Source organism: Apodemus sylvaticus, chromosome 1, assembly GCF_947179515.1.
Source record: "Apodemus sylvaticus chromosome 1, mApoSyl1.1, whole genome shotgun sequence".
NCBI lineage: Eukaryota > Metazoa > Chordata > Mammalia > Rodentia > Muridae > Apodemus > Apodemus sylvaticus.
This window is the reverse complement of record NC_067472.1, coordinates 53,461,436-53,489,395: the sequence shown is the minus strand read 5'-3', so window position 1 is coordinate 53,489,395 and position 27,960 is coordinate 53,461,436. Positions and strand designations below refer to the sequence as shown.

Genomic DNA, 27,960 nt, shown 5'->3' with positions numbered 1-27,960 from the left:
CTATGATCCTAACACTTGGGGACGCTTGTGCAAGTTCACTTGTTTTACTAAATATACTGAATTCCCTACATCATCTTCTCCAGCTTTCCATGCTGGGGACTTAGCCCAAAGCCCTACACATGCTAAGCACACTATCACTGATATACACCCAACCCCTGATGAATGTTAATTCTTACCTTTTCCTTATCGGCCTATGGTACTAGATACACATCCATTAGATATTTAGAAAAGTTGGCATCGTGAATTGAACATGAAAGAACCTGTGCATTCACCACAAGAGGTGTTATTTGTCTTCCTTTGGTTTTCTTAGCACTGGATAAATATGCTAACAAGTGAGTTTGATTTTGTGGTTTAAGACAGACACATCTCCCAGTTTCCTCAACAGTTATGTGTAAGAATACAGGGAGTAAATTGCATATTTGAATGAACTCTGCATTAGTGGCAAGTCTAGACTTCAGATGTCTGTCTGCTGTTCCCTGTTTAAAGCACTACTACATTTATATTTATTGTATTTTGACCTAAAGCAATGGGCAAAAATCTTCTGAACAGATTTCCATGGTAAGCCTGTCAGCTTCTCAGACCACATAACTAACTGCCCTCAGAACAGAGGAGCTGTAGGTAATGGGTAAACAAATTGGCTTTATTATAGCTATATCCAAAATAACTGTACTTTGATTTGGCCTTTCTAATTGGTGGCTAACCCTAATCCCAGGAAAAAGCATCAGGAGCTATCAGGACCAAAGCCACCCTTCACTGAGCATTTACATAGGAGCTGGTGGTTTTTCAGTTTAATGCCTCCTACCCCCATTTGCAAGCACAGGTCCCAGAGTCAGCTCAAGGGGCATTCCTTTCCTGATTAGCTCCCAGCACAAGGACTTCAAGTCCTTCCAATCCCCATGTCGCAAACAGAGCTTGAGAAGTGGTCAGGCTGAGGGGCTACATGGCAGAGCTGTGTCACAGGACAGGTCTTTCCCAAGGAATAGACTCCATTTACAAACAGGAAACATGCTCAACTGCCCTATCAGGACATGCTGATGCCATTTCTCAGGGGTTGTCTGGCATTAGACCCTCTGGGTGGGACCCCATCTGGCCCAATCAAGTGGTCTAGGCACACATTGACAGTGAAGGCACAAGACAGACTGCTGCAGACCAATTCTCCATTCTTCACAATATCCACAGCAGGTTTCGGGCTATATACTTTATTAAACTACCTCACAAACACTAGAAACTAAAATTCATTCAAATGAACTGTAACAATTTATTTACAGAGTACTGCCTACAGATGGATCAGGGCTGAACCTGGCTCTTCCCCAGGCATGAAGCCCATTCTCCAAACAGGTCTGGGAACAGCTGACAAACAGAGGACATTGAAATCTCCCTGAACAATGGCATGTCAGACAGAAGGGCACCAGCCCAACACAGAAACAGGCAGAGAAACAAACAGAAAGACACACATGGGCCCTGTACTGCCAAAAGGGTTGAGGGCCTGCCTCACATCTTCTTCAGGCTAGAGGCTAGTCCCTACTGCTGGGGACCAGAGTGGCTTTCAGGGGTGGTGAGTTCCAAAAAGCAGAGCTAGTGCGCTTGTAGTAGCGAGTCTTCTTCATCTTAAACATGTCCTCCAAGTCCAATTGGGGAATAGATCCAAAGAGCTCTTGAGTGTTTAAAGGATGGTAGTACTGGTGGATGACAGCCTGGCTGAGTTGGGTGCCTGAAGAAAACAGAGACCTGGATTACTGCTTGGGGCTCTCTGGAGCTTCCGTGATCCCTATACCTACCCACAGAACCCAGCCATCCTTTCTGCACCAACATGCCCTATCTGTTCCTCTAACAGCCTCCTGCCCACCTCCACCCAACAATCACCCTTTCATCTCCATCTTCTAGCAGCTGAACCCAAAGGCCCCCAGGAGTTGTCTTAGGCAATACTTTATTCTCCCCATTTTGTGGAAAGAGACTTATCTCAAGGCACATGGTAGATGAATGGCAGAGCTATGTGTGAAGACAAGCCCGTCTCCAGATCTTAAGCCTCCTTGCCTGGCTACTCCCACCAACCTCAAAGACTCTAAGGAAGAACGTACAGGCTAAAGGAGCAGAGCTGTGGGCATCCCAGCCCTGCCAACAAGGCTGAAGAGAGCCCTGGAGGATCAGGACGGAACACACATCCAGGGTGTGCTTTCTAAATTACTTCACTCATAATCATCTCAGCTGGGTCCTAGTATCACTGACTCCCTCTTCACAGATAGAGAAACTAAGTCAATTACCATCAGGCAACTTTGTTGGCCACACTGGCCCCTGCTTGCTGTTGCTGTTCTCAAGTGACTTGACATGAATCAGTCATCAGTGACTTAGGAAAGTAAGATTCTGGTTATGGTGGGGTTCAAACAAGGTCAGTCACAAAAGTAAGTTGTCGTTCTGTCAAGTGCTGACCCACTGTAGGAATTGAGGACCCTTTTTCTGAGGTCAACAACTTGTGCTAACTTCTAGTCCAGCAAATCCTAAGAAGCACCCTAGCAGGCCCTCATCCAGGCCAGAGACAACATCAAACCCACCCTCATCTTGTATAAATCTGAGACCCCAAGACTCAAGGCAAATCTTGCTCAAGTACACAATGCCCCTGCTTGTGATCTTTCCTAGCTCTAGCATTCCAACCAAACCCTGCTGCCCTCTCAGTTCTATGCCCACCTCTGAGTGCTTACTTGGGCCCAAGCCTCTGGAGCCCTGCTGGGCCAGACTCTGAGCAGAGGACGTTCAAGTCCATGTCAGCATGCTTTGCTTGAGCCAGACACAGCTACATTCAACGAGAACAAAGGAACTCAACACCCTTCATCCTATATCCTCAGATGAGTCTTTAAGCCAGAGTAAGCCTCCGACCTCTAGGTGTGTGCGTGCTCAAAGCCCAATGCTCCTAAGTCCTCAGGTCAATGCCATAAGCCACTGGGCCCAATCACGTCAGCACATCAGCCTGTATACCTGCAGCAGCTGAGCCACCACTTCCACATCCCACAAAGATGAGGAAGGCAGCCCAAGCCTCTTCAGGAACTCTGGGCCCCTCTCACCTTTAGCCCAGGAAGGGATGGGTTTCCGGGGATGGGCCTCATCATCTGTGGAGTCATCACTATTTAGGTCCATCCCATAGTCATCGACGTTGACCTTGGGGAAGGATTTGGGTCCTTGTGGAGTCATTTGATATGAGGTACAAACGGGAGACTAGAAGAAAGTCAACATGGTCATCAGCCCCCTCCCCTGCATTCCCAGAGGACACTGACACTCTGGCCATCTCCCCTCACTTTTTCATTTCAATAAGCCAGGGACTATAAACCACTTTTGTCATGTAGACTTTCTTTTATATTGGCATGTCCCTCCCTCAAAGATGCTTCAGGACACAGCATGATCTTCAACTAGCTTTCTCCTATGGACAGTCCTTTAATCCCTGCAACTGGGGGTGAGGGGTTCAGTAAAAAAAAGGATTGCAAATGTGAGGCTAGCCCAGGTTATACAACTGGACTCAGTCACCAAAAAGAGAAAGAAGACAAAGGAGACAAACACAAGTCCCTTGCTCCCTCTCTTCTGGCCCTAACACACAGCCTGACCTTGTAAGCAAATAGAGTGGTGTAAGACCCCTCCCACCAGGGGCAAAGGCCTCACCTGCACATCCACAGTTACATTCAGGACTTGGTTGGCTGCTGCTGCCTCCTTAGCTTTCTTTTCCTGATCCTCCTGCAGTTTCTGCTCAGCCAGGCGCTGCTGCTCTTCCTGGGACCCAGCCAGCAACAATATTAGGTATATCCTTCCTCTCCTCTTGCCACACTGCTACCCCATGTGGCAAGGCAGGGCAGCCCACAGAGCACAGACCAGGCTTCCCAATGCTCTCAGCTCAGCATAGAACCCACATGGAACCCATTTTCCCAACACTCCTACCTTCCTCTTCTTCTCCTCCAGTTCCCTCTGAAGTCGTTCCTTTTGGAGTCGCAGGGCTTTCTCTCTCTCCTGCATCTCCCTGAAGACCACCAAGAATCTGTCAGGCCAGTAGTAGGGTCCCAGCCCTGTTCCCACCCCACAAAGGCTTGGTGGACATGCCTTTAGGGAATGGGACAAGTAGAACTGGACAGCAGCTTAGAGCCAACAGCTGGATTCTCCAAAAGCAAGTTTCAAAACCTGACTTTGGAGTCAAATAGCATACAGCCCCTCTTCCGTGTAACTGAGGTCCACGAGCCTCACCCTTCTCTTTTTCACAATAGGAAGATTAACACTTTTCTTCCACCTGTTCTATGACCACTGCATGAGAGAGACAACAGAGCACTCAGCTCCACCCACAGTGAGGCGGGGATCACCTCTACAGTCAGGAGCTTGACCTTAAACAAGTCATTTAGCCTCACTCTCAAACCAGATTCCTGTGTAAAGCTGATTGTCTCTGTGCCACAAGAGCTTCAAGTAAGGATTAAATTTTTTTTAAAAACCTACAGAGCAGGTAGCTCAGAGCAACCCTCAGAGCTACCAACCAAACACCCCTTCGCTCCTCAGGGCCAATACAACTCTGACCACCCAGCTCTGAAGCCATAATAGCAGCATTCCCTCCCAGACTCTTATCTCTGACTTTACCCAGAAAGACTAGGGGCACTTTTGTGTCAATTTATATGCACCCAATACTGCCTGGAGATTCCGGCCCTCTACGTGAAGTCCTCAGTTCTCCGTTAAGCCTGTACCCGTGTCAGGAGTCGGGAAGGAAAAGGAAACAGTTGCTGGGCTTGTTGGTCTGCACACATATGTGGGCACAGTCCTAATAAATGTCAGTGAAGGGAAAACCTCATGGGTTATCATCACCAAGAGAAGCATAGGGGCAGGGCTAACGGTGCTCAATGTCCTATACTGCAATATAAATGTCCCACATGCCCAGGATTCCTGGGGCAGGCCCATGGAGAAGTACTATCTGTCTAAGACCCCCTCACCTTACTGTAACCACCGAGAAAAAAAAGACACCAAAGGAGTTGGCACATTCTGCTGAAGCAGAACAAAATATAGAGTGACCCTGGGCTGCTACCCCTTGAATCTCCTACAGCTAACATAGATCCTATTTGGTGGTCCACCAGCTCTAAGGCATCTGGTTTTGAAGCCAAGGAAAAGCATGCCAACCTTCAAGTGAAGAGATGCCAAGACGAAGCAGTGGACACGCTGCTTGTCACTCCCCACACAGGACCAGAGGGTGGCCTCACCTCTTAGCCCGAAGACGTTCCTGCTCCCTCCGTTCCTGTTCCTTCCGTTCCTGTTCCCTCCGTTCCTGTTCCTTCCGTTCCTGTTCCCTCCGTTCCTGCTCCCTCCGTTCCTGTTCCTTCCGTTCCTGCTCCCTCCGTTCCTGCTCTCTGCGTTCCTGCTCCCTCCGCCGCTCTTGCTCACGCTGTTCTGCCAGTCTCCTGGCCTCAACTGCTTTGCGGCGCTCCTGTTCTTCCTCCTTCTTCCGCTGTAACATTTCTTGATGCCGCCGCTCCTCTTCCTCCTGAGTTGGCAATGTGAGGAAATGCAGGACACTCAAGCCAGGCTTGGGCCCACAGGGAGAAAGATAGCGAAGAAGCTGCTCCTGCCCATAGCCCTAGCTCCTAAGGCGCTGGCCACCACCATGACATCGGGTAGGACTGAGTAGCCAGACTCCTTGCCAAGTCAAATTTTGAAAGTCATGGCAGACAGAAAAGGCATCTGGCAACAGCTGCAGCAGATCTGACAAGCAAGAGGGGACCTTGGCGAGCTACCTATGTGCAATAGGCAAGCCATCTGACCCAATGGTCAGTTTCTCATCTGTACAATAGGAAAGACAGCAGCACATGCACCTCAAGGTGCTGCTGAGTTAACACATTATGTCTGTCAGAGCATAAATATACCATACTGATTAGTTCTAGAACACCTCAGTGACAGATATTTGTTCCCTACAGTAGTGAGACTGCAGTTCCAAGAGAGAGAAATGGGCCTTCTCTTCCAAGCACACCGCTCAAGGGCGGAGGGTAAGTGCAGTCACCTGTTGGGCATTCAGCATACACCAGGCACTGCATGCTTCACATGCAGGAGTGACTCTTGCTCTCAACTACAATCCTATCAGCAAGATCACTCTGCTATTTGAGTAACCTGACCAAGGTCACACAGCTAAGAAATAGCAGATGTGCTGTGAAGCCTGACTCCAAAAGCACATTTAATCTCCAAACTTTGGCTTCAAGAAAAGTCCCCAAGATACAACCCTCAAGTCAGCCACAAGATCCAACAGAATCTACTCTACAGAATGGGCATGCCCAGCCAGTCCTCATGGCATGGAAGCAGTGCCTGTCCCACCCTACTTCTTCTCTGCCCCACCTCAGCGCACCTGTTGGAGCCACCTGAGCCTGCGAGCCTCCTCTTTCTGCTTCCTGCGAGCCTCTACCTCTTCCATCTTCTTGGCAGTCGCCTTCTTCTTTGCCTCTGCCAGCCGCTCTTCCTTAGCCTGCAGAATCCACACGTGTCCTCTGGAGCAGCCTCTCACTCAGCATGCAGCATGGAGCCTAGAGCCCCATGAGGCACTCCCACTCTCCTACAAACCCTTCCCAGACTCAGGGAAAAGGCACAAGAAGCCATATCACCTCAGGACTGCTCACTCACAAAGGATTGCTGGGGAAAAAGGGTTAGGCTAGATTTCCAGCATTCAACTTGCCTCAGAAAAGATCAAAGCCTATGTGACAGACAGCAGGGGTACACAGGCCATCCAGCCAATGACTTATGGAGGAGTCCAGTTTCCCCTTTCAGGCTGCTAAGCCTAAAGTGCTAGGGCTCCACTAAGGCCCCGCCCACTGGGCCCATTAGCCCAGACTCACCTTTTCTGTCTTCTCATCAATCTGAGCAAACTTCTGCTCAATCTGCTTCTTCTTTTCCTCCTTCATCTGTTCCACCCGCTCACGGGCCTGCAATACCTTGCGGAGGCGCTCTTCACGCTTCCTGTCGGCACAGCACAGTCAAGAAGAGCCTACACAGCCTGGGGCAGGTCTGGCTGGGGCAGGCCAGGCTGTGGGCTGGGGCACTTACAGCTTCACCTCCTCCAGTTGCCGCCGCTTGTCTTCCTCTACCTTCTGTCTGCGCAGCTGCTCGGCCTCCTCCTTCCGTCGCAGGCTCTCTAGGCGCTGGCGCTCCTTCTCCTGAAGAGGGCAGGGAAGCCACTGGGATGTAAATAAGGACACCCCCAAGCCCAAAGGCTGCCTGGCAGCATGCACCATTCTTAACCAGATACAGCAGCAGACGCCTCTCAGGCAAACGTCCAAGCACACCCTGTAACTACCCTATGCAAGCACAGGCATCCAGTTTCTCCTTCATGTGCCCAGAACCTGACTTGCAGGCAACACAAAAACAGCCTCAGGTAAGATGTGTGTTGATTATAATTATACGAACAGCTTGAAAGGTGACTAAATGTGGGACTGCGTTCAGCCCCGCCATGCTGCTGGGCAGGGAGGCTGGAGAAGGGAAACACAGGGAGCTTGACTGCACTTATCCCAACTGCCATCCATAGGGTGCTGGGCTTTAGGGAAATGCCAAGGCACTGTTCCAAGGATGGAAGAAAGTAGTTTGAGATGTGGGAAAACAAAGCTGGTATTCCCTGACTCCTGGGCATCTAATCATCACTAGAAAACCACCCAGAAGTCAAAAATGAAGCATCGGGGTCCACAGGCCCTCAGCTAGGCAAGGCCAGGGCCATTGGGGGCCCTCAGGCTAAGGACAGCATCTAGCCCAGGGCCTGGGCTGGGAGCTCCAGCTTAGCTCATCAGCAAAGATAGCAGTGATTGTCTAGAATTAGAGAGGCTGTCTATGGGAGACTTAGGCAGCCGTGCTATAGGCAAAGGCCTTCTCCGTGCTCCCCATAGCAGTGGTAGATGAAAGAGACATCCCTGGTTCCAAACTGTTCATTAGTCGTTCATCTTGAAAAATGGATGCGTACCAACATCTCACAGTGGTCCAGAGATTAAATACCTTTTGCAGAGAGGAATATCTGGGAAGGGGAGCTTATTGGCTAAACCCTCAGGGCCTCAAGGTACCTCATTAGCATGAAGAACTCTTGTTATGTGGGAAGTGTAGCTCATGTTCCAGGCTAGGAATCTGGCAGGGAACAGGGAGCAGGGAGTCCCTACCATCTCAGATGTGTACCCGAGTGAGTTTCCAGGGACTCTGACCTACTCTACCTTACCAAGTTTCCTGGTAGGTACACTGTCTCACAACTAAAAACTAAGACTGCAAAGAAAATGGCAGGCAGCTCAGAAAGTGTCAGGTAATGTTCTATTTGGAAGAGCAAGATGAAGAGGCGGCAACCCATGGCAGAAGTGTGAGTATGCACCACTCTTTTACGCACATCAACTCTTTTAGAACAGTCAAAAAAAGCATCATCAAATATTAACACAGTTACACAGGCTAGCGAGCTAGATTACGGACAGTATGTCTTATCCTTTAGCTTCTAAATATCTTGTGATATACTTGTGTTAACACCATTAAAAGACAGCTAGTTATACAGCTGGCACCACTTCCCAGGCAGACCCAGAAAGCCCCACAGGGACACAGTCACAGCTATGTGCAACAGCAAAGATGGGAAGAGCTCCACACTGTCCCTGGCCAAGTATTAAACTAATGCTTTCCAGCACCCACACGTGGCTCACAACCATCTGTAATTCCAATTCCAGGGGAATCTGATACCCTCTCGGGACTCCCTGGGTACCAAGTGTGCAAGTACTACATGATATACAGACATAAATACAGATAAAATGCCCATACACATAAGTAAAAAAAATATTTGTTAATTAAAATTAAATTATTTAAACTTGTTAAATTTAAATTTATTAAATGATCTAAATTATATATGTAATTATATATATATATATATATATATATAGTGTGTGTGTGTGTGTGTGTGTGTGTGTGTGTGTGTGTGAAATAAAGACTGCCAGAAACTTTTAGAAGCCAGTATGTGCTATTTACAAGTAATAATTTAGATAGGTTCTGAGACCTCAGCTGGACGCCCAGTGGCTAATCAAAGGTAGCACATGACTCAACCCAATTCCCATGACATCCACATCCTCCCAACTTATTCCTACTGCCTAAGAGCAGGTCTGTGGCTGCTGCCATTAGAGGGGGGAGGACGGTATGGGCACGAAGGGGTACCTAAGAGCTTTCTGTGAGTAAATATAATATGGACATGGTCTGTATCCCAATGTGGTAATGGCTACATAAATCATGTTGAAATTCATAAAAACATACATTCCCCTAAATCTCACTATACTGTGTAACTTCTTCTATTCAAACAAACAACATTTAAGAGAGAAATGGGAGAAAGAAGAACATCAGGGCTATTAAAACCAAGCTGAGTACAGAAGATCCTAAAAAGCACTGGACTTTGAGAAATCCACATGGAAGGAATGGGTGACCTTTAGTAGGCTCTCCAACCACCAAGACTCAGGAAGAAAAGATGGGAACCAGACCGGATGGCACACGCCTATAATCCCAGGATTTAGGAAGTAGAGGCAGGAGGGTTAGGATGTGAAGGCCAGCCTGGGCTACTTGAGACCACACCTTAAATAAACACATAGACACGCACACAGGTAGGGAGGACACACACTCCAACTTTCTCTCCCACCCTACAGTACACAAGTGCTCTCCTTGGGAAAAAGTACTTCAGAAGCAAAGGCTAGATGGTACCCAGTGTTCACCACCTCTTCTTCCTATAGCCAGTCAAATTCCAGCTTTCAACAAGGCAGAGATACAGCCTTTTTATCCTTAAGCTTGAATATTAAAATTTCCCACACCAGTCATAGATAGTGTTTATTGTACTATATTATTTGTAACTTGGTGCTTTTAGAGGCTTTCAAACTACAGAATCCATTTCTCTTCTGACCCAGACTTCAAATGAGCTTTGGTGTCCCCAGAGCAGCAATCAAGGCCCAGGCACAATGGGAGGAAACTACAAGCTGGAGTAGCCTCTTAGGCTGGAGGCCTTACCTGCGCACTCTCCCTGCCTTGTATCCAAAACCTACTGTATATGAAGCCCTGCACTCAATGTGTGTACACTCACTCTCCAAGTCACCAAATCTCCTGAGGCTGCTTTCTTCATTTTGTAGCTGGGAGAACTCGGATATAAAAAGAAACTTTTGCAAGGCCCAGAACCTTTCAACCTTGCTAGGCTCTGGTATCCCAGCTATAAGCACCAGAAGCCCTGTGCAGGGACTAGGGTTCCCTAAAGCAAGCAGGGCAACTTGCAGTGACTCTCAGCCACATCCATACCTGCAAGGCCCTGGGCAATGTAAGGGAGAGGAAGTGAATGGCCGACTGAAGAAGGAAAAGTTCAGCCTTCTTCACTGTCAAGCACAAAAATAAGTCCACGAAGCCACAGAACTAGGTAATGAGGATGTTGGGAGACATGCTGTCACCTTGACCAATCAAAGAGGACAAGTTCAGGACCTATCTGGACAGCTGCTGAGACCTTCCCACCTGCCATGGCCATCAGCTGAAGGCAGAAGCCTTCCGGATGCCTTCATAACTCTTCTCAGAACTGTAATAAGGGGCTGCATTAAGGTAGGAAGCAGGCAGGTGTACAGAGAGCTTAGTGACTCAGGATATCCTATATGGCCTGAGCACTAAAACACCCTTTCCCAACAAAGTACTGAGCAGCTGCTCTGGCTGGAGCTACACACAACTCCTTCCTGAGAAAGCAGGGTCCTTCTCCTCCCTAGCAATTCCCTGTTTGGAGTTTGTAGTCAAATGAACAATAAAATAACCTGTGTCCTCAGCATGAATTTTTTTTTTTTTTGCGGGGGGGGGGGGGGGGGGGGGGGGGGGGGGGGGAGAACGACGGGATGACGACCTTATACCTATGTATGACTGGGCATACATATTATTAAAATTATGGGATATATAATCCACACCTACACAGGTTAAAGTTTCCAACTGTCAATCAAAAGTTTACCAGAACAGAAAACCATCTATACCCTGTCCGTAGCAACCAAATCATCTTTCTCCTCGACCCACTCAGGCCTGCTCTTTCCTTGCAGGGCATCTACCCTTGACTCTCACTTTTAAATTAAATCCTGGACCTGTGAAAAGGCTCAGCAGGAGTAAGCACCTACCACCAGCACTGATAACTTTAGTTTGATCCCCAGAATCCATGATGGAAGGAGAGTAGACTCCAGAAACTGTCCTTTGCCTGGGGTGGTGGCACACGCCTGTAATCCCAGCACTTGGGAAGCAGAGGCAGGTGGATTTCTGAATTTAAGGCCAGCCTGGTCTACAGAGTGAATTCCAAGACAGCCAGGGCTACGCAGAGAAACCCTGTCTTGAAAAAACAAAAACAAAAAAATTGTCCTTTAACTTTCTTCCAAATATACCCTATAGTATATGCTTCACACACACACACACACACATACAAATAAAACAACTTTAAAGGAAAATCCCACATTATTTATATGTGTGCGCATTTTCAAATCTCTAAACAAATGACAAAAACCTGAGCTGGTCTAGACAGCAAACACCCAGGAGCAGGAGAGGACTGTGGTCTACTCCCAGGTCCCAGTTCTCCAAAGCTCTTGCTCATAGCAGGTGACCCAGCCAAGCTCAGCTCTGAGGGGCCTGGGAAGAGAACAGCTTCTTTGGTCTTATTTTCAGATGCCACTTGCCAACAGGTCCATTGTAACCTGCAAGGCTGGACCCAGACTCAGTTTACAGCTACCAGTCCTACCTCATCAGTCATCAAATCGGGGCTACTGCTTCAGTCCATGACCCAATAAATCTCAGTGGCTCTGTGGACCAGAGACAGTCTGTTCTTTTCACAGACCCTCAAGCCCCAGTGCTGGGAATGAGAACAGATGGCGGTGGGAAGCACTTCTAGCTGTAGGCTGGATAAACACTGCAGGTCACACCTGCCTGTGTCCTCCCGATGGAAGGGGGTTGGCAGAAGGCAATCTCTACAGCAGGAGGTTGCAGAGCCCCAGAACTGTTAATTCCCACCAGTTACCCTGGTGACTCCAGTGCCTCCCACGTGCACATCTGCCTTCCTAACACTTCCACTTGCAGTGTTAGTGCTTCCACAGGGGCTGTCAGCTATACAGTAACACAGACACATAGTTAAGAACTAGGTGCAGCTCTGCTAAGGGACAGGGAAAGGCTTTACTTACAACAAAGCTGCACTGTGGAGAGGAAACAGAAAAACACCAAGAGTTAATGCCAAGTGATGTCCTATAGGGCAGGCTACGCACTTACCTATGGTAGTAGGCCTACTCAGGGCCTTTAACAACACACTGCTACCTTATCTCACCCAACCTCCCTCCCAACAATAAAGGTGTCTTCACCTGCTCTTCTCAAGTCACACCCACCACTGGTCTGTGGACACAGTAGCCAGTGTTAGGTCTACTAAGCCAGTCCTTCTACTTTCCAATCTAGGGCTCACCAAGCAGCTGAGCTTCTGAGTCGCAGTCCAGGATTCATTAAGTCAGATTGAGGCAGCCCTTGGCCATAGAGGCTTTAACTAGCCCCTGGCCTCCACATGCCCAGGCCCACCCTACTTTCAGTAATTTAAGAGAGCTTTCAACCACGGTGCCCTAGTTCCAGCAAAGCACGGGCAGGCTCCCTTACCTTAGGGTCCACACGGAGTGGAGTGTTGCGTTTAATAAAGGACTTCATGACATTGCTGCGGGAGGCCAGAGTGGGGGTCATGAGCATCTGGTTCTTCTGCACTGTGTGCAGGAAAGTCCGGAGAGGCCGTACCACCTGCAGATCAGGGCCAGAGTCAGGACGGAGCAGGCATGGCAGACACCAAGCAAAGGCAGGAAGAACCTGCTCACCTTGTTGGCTGGACAGGGTGGGGAAGGGGTCTTGTTACGGGTGGGCTGCAGTTCTTCATCTTCCAGTTGCTCCTCATCCGGTTCTCTCATTGCCTGCTTGTAGCTGCGTTTCCTCCTGCCCAGGACAGGTGGCCACATGTTATAAAGAAGAGTCAGGAATCCACCTCATAGCCCTACTACAGACCATAAAAGTCACCCTTGCAAACACATCTGGGCTTAAGCCTCCGAACTCTAGACTTGAAGAGACTGCAGACCAGCCCTTTGCGACCCACTCAGGAAAAGGTAGGTAGCCAAAAAAAGGTCACGAGCCAAGGATGCAGAGGAACATGACCATTCCAAAGACAGCATCTACAGCATCAAGTCGCTTCCTGTTAAGTCAGAGACTCAAACAGTGACACCAGTCAAGAAGCAGAATGCCTGGCCACACCCCTACCTAGCCTCTCTATGCAAGGACCCCAGCTGGATTCAGCCCCCTCTGGGATCCTCCGACCACAGCTGCCTACACATCCTTTTCCAGATGCAAACCTGACACTCTGGGGTGGTTCTCTGTGTCCATCTGTTTGGTCAAGCTCGGCTTCTGTGAAGAGAGACATTTCAGTGAGGTTGTTTTGAGTGATGGCAGTGAGGTACACATGCTGGTTTTAGGGAAGGGGTTAGGGCAATAGTTACAGCAAAAGTAATCCCCACTCCTGGCAACCTCAGAGTGGTCAATGACAAAAACACCAACATTAGCAGTAACTGGCCTTGAGCCCAGGATACTGGTCCCCAAATCAGATCCTCCAGCCCTAATCCATGGCAAATGTAACACAAACGGCAAGACAGTATCACTGAAGCCTTTATCTATACTCACCCTACCACAAAAAGCTATGTGCAGAAATCTTGCAGGACAAGCTGCCAACTCTACTATAATTAAACACCTGTCCTGACATTCAATTGGTACCACATGACAGAAGATGAAGGTTCTTTTCATGGGGTCATCACAGGGCACAGTACATTTTATTTCACACCAAGAGGAAGCACCCTTTACTCCAAAGAGTCTTTGCAACAGTGCTGGCAGCTTTCAAGCTGGCACAACTATCCTGACCCCTTCAGAAAGAGGATGCTTTGCTCGAAACCTTACAGTGCCATTTCTTCACACCATGGAAATCACCCTCCAGAGAGAGAGACATGAGCCAGACTCTAAGAGCCTACTAGTAGCCTGGAACGCCAGGCAAGGTCTCCTGACCCAAAACCCAGGGTAATCCTTCCCTTTTAGAACTAGCGAAGTCAGAAACAAGCCAGGCCCAAGAGGCCAAGTAGGCACTCAGACACTAGCCTGTAGCTCTTCATGAATCCTTTAGAGTGGGCTTCAAGACCTTCGTATGACACTCTCATACCGTTACTTCCTTCAGGCCCTTCCTTTCCTGTTCCCTAAGCTAGCCAGCTACGCTTACTCACGCAAACTCAGCAGCAACCTCCAGTCAAAAGATCATAGCCTCTTTAGGTTTATCTTTGGCCTATCAAATCAGAAAATGGGGTGCTATATCCCAAGAGAGAGGACCAAGCAGCTCACCTTGCTCTTCAACAGCTGTTGTCTGGCCAGTGGCCATAGGCTTCGAGGTGGGCGTACTAATCGCAATCATGGTGGCACTGAGGGGTTTGGAGACCTACAGGGAAAACCAAGACTTGAAGAAGCCCACATAGATCCTGAGGCTCAGGATGGCTGTGGCACAGAGCTTTAGACATGGAGGGCTCAAGTCCTGCCCATCTCTGACCTGTGGCCTTTCCTTTTGCTCCTCTTCTGCCTCCTCAGGCTCAGCCACCTCAACAGGCTCCTGTTCCAGGCTGAAAGCAAAGCAGACACACTGTGAGAACTCTCAAGTCCAAGTCTCCTCCAACTCAAGTGAGGGCCAGTATTAGGTAGCCAGACCTGATGGCAAACCAACAGCCTAGGCTGGATCAGAAGATAGCGGCCATCACCAGTGGCTTCCTGAATAGAAAGTTATGCGACCTTCTTATTAGAGGTCAGATGTTTATTAGGAGTGTGCCTGTGAAAGCGGTGACGGACCCGCAACCCTTTCCTCTCTTTCTCCTTTCAAGTTCCAACCATGAGATAAACAGCTTTGTGAACCACACCCCCATCCTCATGATGTACTGCTCCCCAAAGCAGCAGAGACAACAGGTCATAGGTGGCTTAGCTCTGCAACTGTGAGCTATGACAAACTATAACTTTTAGGCATTGTTCCAGTGATGCAAAGAAGACAAATATTTTATCCAACTCTGTCCCAGCCTTTAGGACCCAGAAAAGTCTCATCTCTTTTGATGCCTGCTCACTACTCACCAGGGGCCAGCCCCATTTCCTCATCCCAAGCACTGAACCTCTGCCCCAAAGTAAAGAAGCCCGTGATAGCACAGCATGGGCTCTGAGAAATCAGTGTCCTGGGCCCAAGCGATGCTAGGTCTTATCTGGAGACAGAAAGCACCCCTAAGCCCCAGACTACCACACTCCACTACATCTCATTTTAAATGGTTGTTCTGCATTATTTACAACCACGGTGCTCACACACTCAGACTGACAAGTGATACTGATGGAATGTTGCCTGGAGACTTGATAGTCGTGTTGCTCGCTGCCTGGTTACATGGGGGCCAAGCTAAGGGAGCACGTCAGCAGTGCCATGGAGAGATGGGATGAGAGGGTCAGGCTTAGTTAGCCTCAGTAACAGCTCTCGCTCATGGTCATCTCCACCCCTCCTGCAACGTGCCCTGCCCACCCCTGCAGAAAGCACTAGCACGATGCGACACTTACCCAACGTTCTGAGGCACTTCAACATTCAGGAGCCTCTCCAGGTAACTGTGACCTGAAGGACAAACACACACAAAAGATGCTATCAGAAACCAGCCAGGAACCAAGCCAGAGAGGTGCAGGAAGGTTTGGCAGGGACACGATCACTTCTCCTTTCATAGACACACAGGCCTCACTGTGCCCTGGGTCTCTACCTCATTCATCCTCACAACCTCACTGAAGCTATTAGCTTTATGTAGCTTGCGAAACAGACGCACCTCCACCTCTTCACTAGGCTAGGAAGATCTTGGAAAGAGAAATGTCTGACATTACACTGGGCCCCAACACAAGCAGCTGATTCACTCAACAAACATTCATCAAATACCTACTATATACTGGGTTCTGGGCCAGGTGCTGGAGCTTCAGTGGTAAGGAAAACCAACAAAGCCACTGTCTGGTCCTTTTACCTTCCAGCATCAAATAATCTTACACAGTAAACAAGGATATGTGCAACGACCAAGTCAAGGATGCTAAAGCCTAGATGGAGACTGAACTGATGTGAAAGACTTAATGTGATGAAACAACCAAAGGGGAACTGGGAGGTGGTGGTGCACACCTTTAATCCCCGCACTTGGGAGGCAGAGACAGGAGGTTCTCTGAGTTTGAGACCAGCCTGGTCTATAGAGAGTTCCAGAACAGCCAGGGCTATACAGAGAAACCCTGTCTTGAAAAACTAAAAAAAAACTAAAAAAAATAAATAAAAATAAAAAGGTGGGGGAGGGAGGGAAGGAAGGAGGGAGGAAGAGGGGGAGGGAGGAGAGAGGGATCATATCCAACTTCTGGAGATACTTGAGATCTTTTCAGTCAATCCACAGGTCTGAACTACTTTGACCACTGTACTAAAGAGTGACTTCTCGCTATATTAACATTAGCCAAACAGCACAAAAGCAGAGCCAAGGAAATCAGCTGAGGCTTACATTCATCAAGAATTCTGCGCCACACTTATCATATCACACAGTAAAGCAATGCCCAGCTTCAATTAGGAACAGCCTTGGAATGCCGGAGGAATGGCAGGTGGCTCACGCCTTTAATCCCAGGACTTGGGAGGCAGAGGCAGGCGATTTCTGAGTTCAAGGCCAGCCTGGTCTACAGAGTGAGTTCCAGGACTGCCAGGGCTACACAGAGAAACCCTGTCTCGAAGAAAAAGAAAAAAGAAAAAGAAAAAGAAAAAAAAAGAAATGTCCTTGAAAAAATATTAATTACAGGCCCAATGGTTATAAACTTTAACCCCAACATTCAGGATGCTGAGACAGAGGGACTGCCACAAGTTCAAAGTCAACCTGAGCTTGTCTAAATGAATTATTGAACATGTATCATAACCAAGCACTAAGATGAGTTCTTTAACTACCATTTCTGACAGTGAACTGAAGTTAAGAGAGGGAGTGCAGCCAAGGTCACCCTGGGGGCTGAGTTACTACATATTCTGGTCCCTGCCTCCACATCTCTCCTTATTTCAAGAAGGAGATAACTGATGGACTTGGAACTAGACAGATCTGCTTACACACAACCCAGAAGCGTATCCATCAGCAGCAAAGTCTATGGGGAGGGAAAGGCAACTACAAGTTTGCTGTTATGAAAACCCCTAATTTGAAGCAAAAATTGGAAAGAAAAAACACACCAATACTGTATTGCACATGTAGATTCAGGAAAGTCTACCACTACTAGCCATCTACAATTGTGGAATTGATAAACAAACCACTAAAAAGTTAGAAAAGGAGGCTGCTGAGATAGGAAATAGCTCTTTCCGTATGCCTGGGACTTGGAGAAACAAAAGCTGAGTGTGAGCATAGCATCATTATTAACATGCCCTGTGAAGAGTTCAGGCCAGTACTGTACGTAACTGTCCCCCAGATGTGTCAGTGCAGACACACCTCAGGAGGACTCTGCCATCCAGAGTGTTACTGCCAATGCTGATGAATCTCCAAGAATCACCTGTGAGCATGCCCTTCTGACTTACACACTGGGTGTGGAAGAGCTAACTGTTGGTGCCAACAAAACAGATCCCTTAAAGCCATCCTACAGCCAGAGGACATATAAGGAAATTAAGGAAATCAGTAAATCCATAAAGAAAATTGGCTACAACCCTGACACAATACAAAATACATAAATACACATTTCTGGTTGGAATGCTGATAACAAGCTAGAGCCAAGTGTTAATATGTGTTGTTTCTTTTGTTTATTTGTTTGGTTGGTTTTTTGGTTTTTCGAGACAGGGTTTCTCGGTGTAGCCCTGGCTGTCTGGAACTCACTCTGTAGACCAGGCTGGCCTCGAACTCAGAAATCTGCCTGCCTCTGCCTCCCAAGTGCTGGGATGCGCCACCACTGCCCGGCAATATGTCTTGTTTCAAGGGATGAAAAGTCACCCATAAAGATGGCAGTGCCTCTGGAACCACAGTGCTGGAAGTTTTAGATTGTATCCTTCCACCAACACATCATGACAAGCCTTTCCAACAGTCCCTCCATGATGTCTATAAAATTGGTAGATTGATATACATATACAGTATAGAATATTATTCCACCATAAAAAATGAAATCTGCAGGTAAATGGATGGAACTAGAAAAGATTATACTGAGTGAGATAACCCAGACCCAGAAAGACAAATCTCTCAAGTTCTCTTATCTGTGTCTCCTAATTCCAAATCTTCAGATCTGGGTATGTAACCTGGAATAACTGTAGAAACTAAGAAGATAAAAAGGCACTGGGGGGGAGAGTGAGATACAGAGAAGAGACTAGCAAGGGAAGGTGGGAAAAATGTGAGTAGGAGCTTTGACTTAGAGAGGGAGCTGGGCTTGGTGGGACACACCTTAATTCCAGCACACAAGAGGAAGACCTAAGGTTCAAGGCCAGCCTCATCTACAAATTGAGTTCCAGGACAGCCTGGCCTACACAAAGAAACCCTGTCTTGAAAAGAAAAGAAAAATTTAAGGAGGAAGGATATATATATATATATATATATATATATAAAGGTGGATAAAATAATAGAAAGGATGTCTCAAAAAGTCATAAAAATTCATATTATTATATATTTACCTAAATCACATGTAATACATATAAATCTGTATATAGCACATACATATACAGTTTGAATAAAATTTCCCCACTTGCACTGCCAGACTCCCTGCAAAAACCATAAACCATCTAATAAAAACACTCAATACAATACAGGGAGGACATGAGAAGCCCTTTCGAATGGTTGGTCAAGGCTGTCCAAAAGACTCATTGCTATTGCCCTTGGTTGCCTCCCAGAGCTTCAGAGTTAAGTCCCTACTGCTAAAGACATGCACTTAAATAACTAGACTTGCGAGATTCAAGCTGGACCTGACCTGATAGTCTACTCTCTAAGAACCAGCTCTCATGTCACCAGAAAGTGCCATGCAAGTGTTCAGGAGGTAAACTGAGACATCCTGCCCACTAATGAAATCTATGACCCATAACAATGACCACTGTGGCACCATAACCCTAAGGGTATAACAATGCCACCCATATCTTGAAAGCAACCAACAGCTCTCTAGTTGGACTTAAGGCCCACTCAACAAGAGGGAAATTGTGCTTGGTGCTAGAAACCTAGCCAACTACCCAGGGCTAATGAGGTCATAGATCTTGGAGGAGAACCTTCAACTGCTACTTTACTAAAGCAATAGAACTCTTAACTGCAATCTAAATATTTATTCTTATACTCACAGACAAGTATAGCTCTCAAACACAAGAAACTTCTCTGCAACAGATGGAAGCCATTACAGAAAAGCACAACAGATCAAAATGCAAAGAACAAGTGATCTCATGTTGTGCCCAACCCCAACTGATATATCTACAATACAACTTCTGCACCTGAGGCTCAGGAACTCTGGGAGAGAAAACAGTCAAAAGAGCCTGAGAACAGGAACTCTCAGGTGAGACTACATCTTCTAGAAATATCAAGGAAGTTACATAGACCCATGAAGTCTCAACAGCATGGCTGCCTAAACAAGAGTTGAATGAGGACAATAGAAAGGCATGCCAACATAGAAGAGGAAAGCTCATTGGACCATGGCCCTCGACAAAGAACTACAGCAACTAAGTAATGAATGCTGAAACTGGGAGAAAATGGTCTTCCCCAATGAAGGGGGTCCCCACCACAATTGGTTATCCAATACCAAGTGGTCACCTCTTACATTGTGTACAGTCGAGCAACATTATACAGACTGAGCAGGCTGTATTTATATATTTGTCTGTGTGTATACAAGCATGTGTGTGTAACAATTTAAAAAAAAAAAGAGGCCATGAATTTGAGAAAGAACGGGGTTGGAGAGAAAAAGTGAAAAGGGAAAATGCAATTAATTTTGACTTCAAAAAATTTTAAGAATGTGTTCAGGCAAAAAACAAAAAAACAAACAAAACAACAAAAAGAATAGAAAGAGCTACATGTCTGATGTCTAACACCAAAGGATGAAAGAGTCTATGAGATTCCCCCCAGTTCCTCCTACCCCTCACCTAACCCTATGGATCCCTCACCAAGACCAACTTCAGACCTGAAGAAATCTCAAAAGGAGCTGTGACACTCACCCCATCCCAGGCCACCTGACAATCAAAGACAGACAGTTTGCCAGACCTCATGCTGCACATGCCTACACTGTCTCTCCAGGTTACACAGGCCAAAGCCGTGCCAAAGAGAACCTTCCAAGATATGGTGTCCTCACGTGCCCGACAAACCCAGCCCTTGGGCTTCTCACCAGCCTCTCAGCACCTGCCTTCCTGGACGGAATACAAGTGGGCTCAAATCCCAACTTCTAGACTCTACAGCTTGTCTACCTCAGTTTCCTCTTCTGTTAAAATGCATAAACCCTGAGGAGAAAATACACTGACAGATTTCTTCCATAAATCTTACAAGAGCCAGATAGTATTTCCTATTTACTATGAAACTTAGCCTGTCCTCTGACCTGGATCTTGCAGAAACCTGATGTGGCAGTCTCCTCCTTCATTTTTGCAGGATGCCTAAGAACTTCCAACAGCCATCATTGCACTACATTTGCTTTAATGGCAAGAAGCTCCAGGTGGCCCATTGCTTATTGCTTGGGGTCTCCAAGTCTGTGCAATCCTTTCCTTGGTCAGGATTGCTAGTGCTATAGTTCTCTCTACCCGGCCCAGCCCAGGGGCAAAGTCATCCTCCCAGAATCTTACTAGCTCCCAACCCCCACCACCCCCCCACCCCCCCCACCCACCCCCCACCTCCCCCACCCCCACCCCCCACCACCCCCCACCCCCACCCCTGCCCTCAGGCTGCCAACTCTCGGGATTGCCTACTTTCCTGAGGCTCCTGAGCATTGTGTCCCTGGGCTTAGATCTGAGCACAATGAAAGCAGCTACTGGGCACCAGCCCACGTGCTCTGTATGGCACATCCTCACAGCAGTTTCACCACTAGGAGTTAAATGCAGGGATAGTGAGTTTAAGTCCGTCACTCTAAGACAGCAAAGAGGGACCAAGGGATATACTGACTCTGGGAAAACCACCTTTGGAACACTGGGGCCAACATTTATGAACTTATAAAACCATGTTAACCCAAGCAGGGGTGGGTGGAACATGCCTTTAGATGCCAGCACTCAGGAGGCAGAGATAGGTGGATCTGATTTCTAATACACCCTGGTCTACTGCCTGAGATCCCATCCAGGGCTACACAGAAAAACCCTGTCTCCAAAACAAGAAAATACAAAACAAACTATGACAACAACGACAAAAATCAATGTCGAACTAGATCTCAATCACCAAGTAGTAGCAGCCACTGAAATCTAAATTGGTCGACGAAACGTAAAACAGTGAGAGGACTCAAAGGTAAAGGCATCTGCAGACTGGAGTTCAATCTTCAGGACCCACACAGTGGAAGGAGAGGACTGACTCTTACAGGTGTCCTCAATCTCTCTCTCTGTGTCACACACACACACATACACAAAAGTGTGCACATATGCATACACATACTATTAAAAAGAAGAACAAGGGACTGGAGAGATGCTTAGGAGCACTGTCTGCTCTTCCAGAGAGCTTAAGTTCAATCCCCAGCAATCACAGGCATGGCTAGCGGCTCCACTCAGGAGATTCACATGAGAAACATTTCTAACACTGAAGTGTCAATGGAAACATCCCAGCTGAGCAGACACCAGGGACCACACACGACACCGTCACCCCACAACTGCCCCACACTCACAAATGATGCGGGCAGAGGCCTCAGGTTCTTTGCTAGCCTTGGCAATCCTGCTTGATCTGCGCCTGGTATTTTGTTGTTCTGCCACCAAACGATACTTTTTGGCTAGTAGCACTTGGGAATCCTGGGAAATCAGGTTTTGCTGCGCTGACTGACTATTCCCAAGAGGGCTCTTGGCTGTGGTGGGCAGGATGTTAGTCGGCAAGATAGGAGAAAGCACCCGCTCTTGCCATGGAGAGTCTGTGGAGCCAGGAGAGTCCTGCAGGCCCCGGGAGGCCCGAGCAATCTTGAGCTTGGAAACAGAACGTCCTTCCCCAACCCCTGGGTTCTTGGAGCTCTGAGGGGTAGCCATGAGGGAGTTCACTGTGACAGAGTCCAGCTTCCCAGCCTCTGATTTCTTGGCTGTTGGTTCCTCCTCTGATGCCAGGGTGCCTTGGGAAACTGAAGCTGTGGCTGGAGAAGGGACTGAAGATGGAGGACGGCTCCCTCTGAGCTTAGTGAGTTGCAGCTCGGCATTCAATTGTTCAGTGGTGCCTATCTCTACCACAGCTTTCTTGATCAGCCCTGTGGGAGACCCAGCAATGGAAGAGGAAGAAGCTGATGCCACAGATGCAGATGCTGACACTGCTGCTGCTGCTGCTGCTGCTGCTGCTGCAGCCCGGGTTATCCTCGGCAACACAGGGGAGCCATTCTCCTCAACAATTGTAAGCGGCTTGCTGCGGAGGTGCCGGGTGCCCACCTGACTGCTTCGGGACTTTCTGTGGGATAACCTGTTAGGGCAACAGAACAGAGGCTGAGACAACCCAAAGGAGGGGGCACCCTAAAATAATACTAGAGTACAGCAATCTCCTCCATAGCCTCCAACTTCAACCAAGTATGAGCAAAAGGTCCAGAGGCAAAACCTTGAAGTTCCACAGCAGACTACCACTTCTAGCCATGAGAGCCCGGCTGTTCCTCTCTGAGCCTCGGTCTCCCCAACTGCACATGGACAACTGAGAGTTCAGTGAACTCTGCAAGTGATAATAAGTTCCTTTACTCGTAGAAATGCCAGGAAGATGAAATTCACACCAACTTCTTGACTGTTGTTACACTGGGCTAAGCACTTTCTGCAAACTTCATGTCCAGTCTGCAGGACCGAGATAATGGCTCTGGGAGGTAGGCACCATTTACTCAACTTTGAAAGATGAGAAAACGAAGATGAGGAGTTCACTCCACAGACATACAGCTGTTGAGCCAGCTGTGGGTTGACATATATAGCAGGGCTGCCTGATTAGAATGACTAGCATCTTTATCTGAGTGTTGCGGTTACCACCAGTCCTACGGAGAATTATAACAAACCCAAAACAGAGGTAGCAACCAGCAACCTGGGCCACAACTCTGGTCTCTCTCCTCTCCTCCAAACCCCAAACTCCCCGCTTCCACCCTTGCCACCAATGCACAGAAATCCACACCTGTACTCTGAACTGGGTTAACAGTTCATTTTACCCATGGCATCTCAACTGTCAGGGTCAGCATGGGCCACCAATCACTGCTGCCTTCCAGCTGCTGCTCCTACCACCACATTCAGGAGCAAACTCTCCCAGAGGGTACCAAGTCTCCGGACACCCTCCGGTGCAGCCTCCCAAGCCTTTCCTACCTTTTCCTCAAGGGATCTCTGTTTTCATCCTGAATGTTAGACACCCGCTTCTTCTTCCGACGGTTTTTCTGAGAAGGAGTTTTGGGCATCAGCTCTGGCTCATTGCTGAATTCTCTGTAAGTACAATGAGGGTGAACATGAGGCTTCCTGGGAACTCCTGGGCTACCCTTCTCTCCCTAGACTATACTGAACCCCACTCTCGGCAACGACAAGTCAAGCTGGAGAGACCATGGCCAGGAAAGCTCTCCAAAGCTAGATGAAATGAGCAGCTGGACTCTCAGAGAACTTTCTCCTGAACTTAAAGTAGGGAAGTAAGTCAGTTCCAAGAAAGTCATCATGGGGCATACACTCAGACACAGCTAATCACAATGAGCCAGGAAAAGAGCTCCATCTCCTCTTCCTCGGCCACTGCACGGGGTCGGCCCTATCACATGAGGCACTTAGAAAGGAACCCTGACAGGCTATTTGTCTGACCTATCAGGACACCCACCCCAGCTCCCTCCCACCCGAACCCCAGCAAGCCCTTGCCTTTACCTGATAAACATGCGCTCAGCCTCCTTCTCAATCTCCTTGAGCCACATGAAATCCTTATTGTCCACATTGCAGACAAAGTCCAGGAGTTTCTGGTCACACAGATCCAGAAGGTAAATGGGACCTGGGGCTGTGGTCCCCATGGTGGCACTGTCTGGTGAAGATAGAGACAAAAGACATAAGGGCTCAGGGCTAGGAACCAGGACCTTCTCCAAGGGAAGTCTACCAGATCCACAATCACACAGAACACTGTAGGCCTACATCCATGCATCTCCTAGATCAGAGCACTTGTCAATATACAACTCCACATACCAACCCAATGGTCTCATCTTCATAAAGAGAAATAACATTACAGAAATCCCAATCTCTTGACACCCCCTCAACCCAATACAAACACAGAGTATGACTGCCCTTACTGGTCCACCCTTCCTGACCAATTCTGATATAAACTTTACACATCTTTCAAGGACTTAATACAACCATGCACTACCTTCCTGGATCAAAGAGAAACACCATGCTGTCATCCTCTCTCTCTCCTCCCACTTCTCATGGATGGGAACTAAGACATGGCCATCCTGTGTTGACCCCAGACACCAGATCATCAAGACACCAAGTCTAACTGCCTCTTTAAAATGACAAGGGATGGCTAGCAGGACAACTCAGCAGATTAAGGTACTTGCTACCATACCTGATGCCCTAAGTTCAGTCCCTGAGACCCACATGGTAGGAAAGAAATGACTCCTTCAAGTTGCCCTCAGGCCTCTACACAACCCATGCCACATTGCCCATTTGTATAACACTTTCCTCCCAGACTAAACCATTCCATCTACTCCTTAAACAGGAAGGTCAACAACTCAAAAAAGCTTCAGGAAGTCCCTGAAATTCAAGCAGAGCTGAGCTGCAAAGAAGATTCTCAAACAAGCTGAGCTGCAAGAAGCAGAAACCAACCAAGCTTCCTGGACGAGATTTAGACTGACTGTGTCACTTGGAAAGGACAGTCTCTAACCTGTTAAGCTAGCTGCAGGCTGTGTCTTGGGCTGCAGGTTTCCCAGTTGTTATGACCTGTTACCAGTGCTGGGGTGGACCTTAGTGATGCACCTGTCTTTGAGTCACTTCTGCTCCTGAAATGTAATGCCATTATACATTGTAGCCTCTAGGGTCTTCCCTGAGTTCTTTAGCCTGATTTGTGGGGCATACTACCCCTTTGTCCTTCAACCTGAAAACTCCACTGATACTACTGTTAAGTAACCCCCAAAAATTTCACTGTTTCACAAAGTTGGACGTTGGTGGTGGGTATCCATACTTTGGTCTACTGTGGGTTCCCTATCTAGGGTAAACGGAAGTGTGTGTGTTGCATCTCCCCAGATAAAGCTTTGTTAAACAACATGTTCATACACACATACACACACACACACACACACACACACACACACACACATATGTGTGTATGTATGAATATGTTCATACACATACAAATAAACAAATAAACAAGAGACACTAGAGCAAAATATAGTTTATGCTATGATCCCAACATTTGAGAAACTCAGAAGGATCATTTCAAGGTCATGCTTAGCTACACAGCAAGTTTAAGGCCAACCTAGACTACACCAGACCCTGCCTTTAATTTGGGGGGAAAGAGTCAATAGATGGAAATGTGCTATACATTCCACAGGAATGCATAAGAAATAAGGAGTCCAGAAACATGTTCTCCAAAGAGGCCTCCAAAACCCTCCCTAGAGCCAAAATGCCCTATGATTGGATGAGGAGAGTGAAGTGAGTGAGTACGCAATGTGCTGCTTTCAAGAAGACCTGGCTATAAACACCAGGCAAAAGACAGTGCAGTGCCAGTTAATCTACTGCTTTAAAAAGCTGGAAGCTTGGATATCTGCCTTATGACCTGGCTATGCAATCCTAACAAAGGCCCTACACTAAGTGGAAGTATTCTGATACTGTCATAACAGGGCCCGGAGAAGCAGACCCCAAGTGGAAACACATGAAAGAACAAGAGTGGGTGGCAGCCATGAGCAATAACATATCAGATCCCACCTTATGTAAGGACAGTGAGTCCCACCATGACTTACTTACAAAAGCAAGAAGCACGCATACCCACTTTAGCCTCTCACCTACAGAGAAAGGTCAGGGAAGGAAGGGCTAGATTACTGATCCTCTTGGAACTTAATGCCATCATATACTGTGGACTCTAGGGTCTTTCTGGAAGTTCTTCAGCCTGATTTATGAGGCACACTACCCCTTTGCCCTTCAAACAAGTTCTGGCCTCTAGGACCTCTGTCTCCTGTTTAGTACAGCTTCTTCACTTAGCTTTCAGATCCTTAAGGAGGATCAGACCTCCAATCCAAACCAAGAGCTCACACACAGATTCCATTTATGTGCACAGCAAATGAGTGATTGTTTATGTTTGCTTACCGCTGGCCTCCACCCACTAAACTGCTCTCTGAGGGTAAGCCTTGTGCCTTGCTCATCAACAAAAGAGTCTGACACTTGCAGAATTCATCCATCCATCCATCTAATCCTAAAGGTTGCCTCACCACCACACACAGGGACACGCAGTGAGCAACTCACTAGGCACAGGTTGGAACAGGCCAATACACACCTTGATCTAACTGCCAAAGGCAGCACTAACTGGGGTAAAACCAAATGGAGAGGAGCAATGAGGCTTTAGGAAAAAGCATTAACTGTGCAGCCAGCTAATCATGGGCATGGCCTTCCCACTGACTCTCCCCAGCACCAGAAAACAGCCCTGGCAAAGTCCAAGGCCAGCAAAGAGAAAACTGTTCAAGGACTCCAAAGACTTGCAGAGGAGCTACAGAAAGTAACAAATGGGAAATTTTACAAAATGTCTGTTCAAGCTACAACCTGAGTGAGTGCTTCTTTCACCAAGTCCAAAACCACACTTCTTCTGTGGGGAAATGTGCTTTCTAGCAAGCCGCTGAAAAGTTAGAAGAGGTGACTCTGAGGAAAGGAGGGGTGTAACAAGAACCAGACTCCTGGGTAGTTTCACCTTCAGCCCATGAAATAACCAAATCCCACCATGGGAGAAGGACGTTCACTTCCTCTCCACAAATACTTCTTCTTTGCCACTCACCAGATTAGCGCCGCAATTGCCATCTCCTTTAAGGGTGCAGGAAATAAGCTTAAGCACCTCCCACACACACCTCCAAGCAGGAAGATCGATCTTCCACTCAGAGTCCTACTCCATACCAAGAACCCTCTCATTTCCTTCTTGCCACATACTCCAAGATACCCATGCACATACAAATCTAGGTCAAAGTCACCCAGTAAATCGGAGGGCGGAGCCTAGATTTAAAATGCTTTTTAGCCACTAGCCACAGGCCTCCAGGACAATAGCTACAAACTCCAAATGACACAATCCCAACCCTGGGCAGCAGAAAGCTGGGTGGAATTGCACCGCTGACAAGAGCCTACGCTTGCGGGAATGACAAAATAAGTAGCAGGACCAGCTCCGGATCTGGGACAGATTTTAAATGCCGCTCCGCTAGAAGGCAGCTGAGCAGCCGTTGCCATAAGGAGACTCAAGACGGGGTCTACAGAGCAGCCCAGGCTCTCCACAGGTGTTAGACCCGGCGTGGGGAGAGGACTGACCGTTCTCGGATCCCAGGACTCAGGTGCAAGGGCTTGGAGTTCTTCTCCAAGCCCAGAACCATTAGAAGTGATCCCCACACCCACAGGCAACGAGAGACAAAAGTGACTCCGCTGGCCCACCCTGGAAAGAGAAGCGGCCAGGACCAGTTACCGAACACTGCGACCCTGCGACGCCGGCGGCCCACGCTCACTCACCCGGCGGCGCCACGTCTGACCGGATCACTCCTATTCCAGTCCGCGGCTTCCGCAGATAAAGCTTCCCTCCAAGACAGACCCGCTGGACTCCTGATACCCCCGAGCTCGCCGCAGGCGAGGACCAACCAAGCAGTGAACGCGGGCGATTCTATGATTTTCAAAAT

The 27,960-nt window shown here is 47.9% G+C and overlaps 1 protein-coding gene across 2 annotated transcripts; it reads right to left on the bottom strand.

Annotated features, from left to right (window-relative positions):
* Positions 1-1,238: 1,238 nt before the first annotated feature.
* Positions 1,239-27,960, bottom strand: Incenp (inner centromere protein). Of its 2 annotated transcripts, none has more exons than XM_052190283.1 (18): positions 27,797-27,960; positions 23,984-24,134; positions 23,450-23,563; positions 21,817-22,583; positions 15,604-15,655; positions 14,573-14,642; positions 14,371-14,464; positions 13,344-13,395; positions 12,819-12,933; positions 12,610-12,744; positions 7,036-7,145; positions 6,828-6,948; positions 6,344-6,460; positions 5,211-5,491; positions 3,919-3,997; positions 3,646-3,753; positions 3,057-3,207; positions 1,239-1,711 (listed from the first exon to the last, which is right to left on the bottom strand). In XM_052190283.1, the coding sequence occupies exons 2-18, from the start codon at positions 24,121-24,123 to the stop codon at positions 1,515-1,517; spliced, it is 2,703 nt and encodes a 900-aa protein (XP_052046243.1). In that variant the 5' UTR covers positions 24,124-24,134; positions 27,797-27,960; the 3' UTR covers positions 1,239-1,514. The 2 variants fall into 2 exon arrangements, with proteins under 2 accessions (XP_052046243.1, XP_052046244.1); XM_052190284.1 differs by having other exon boundaries at positions 3,057-3,150.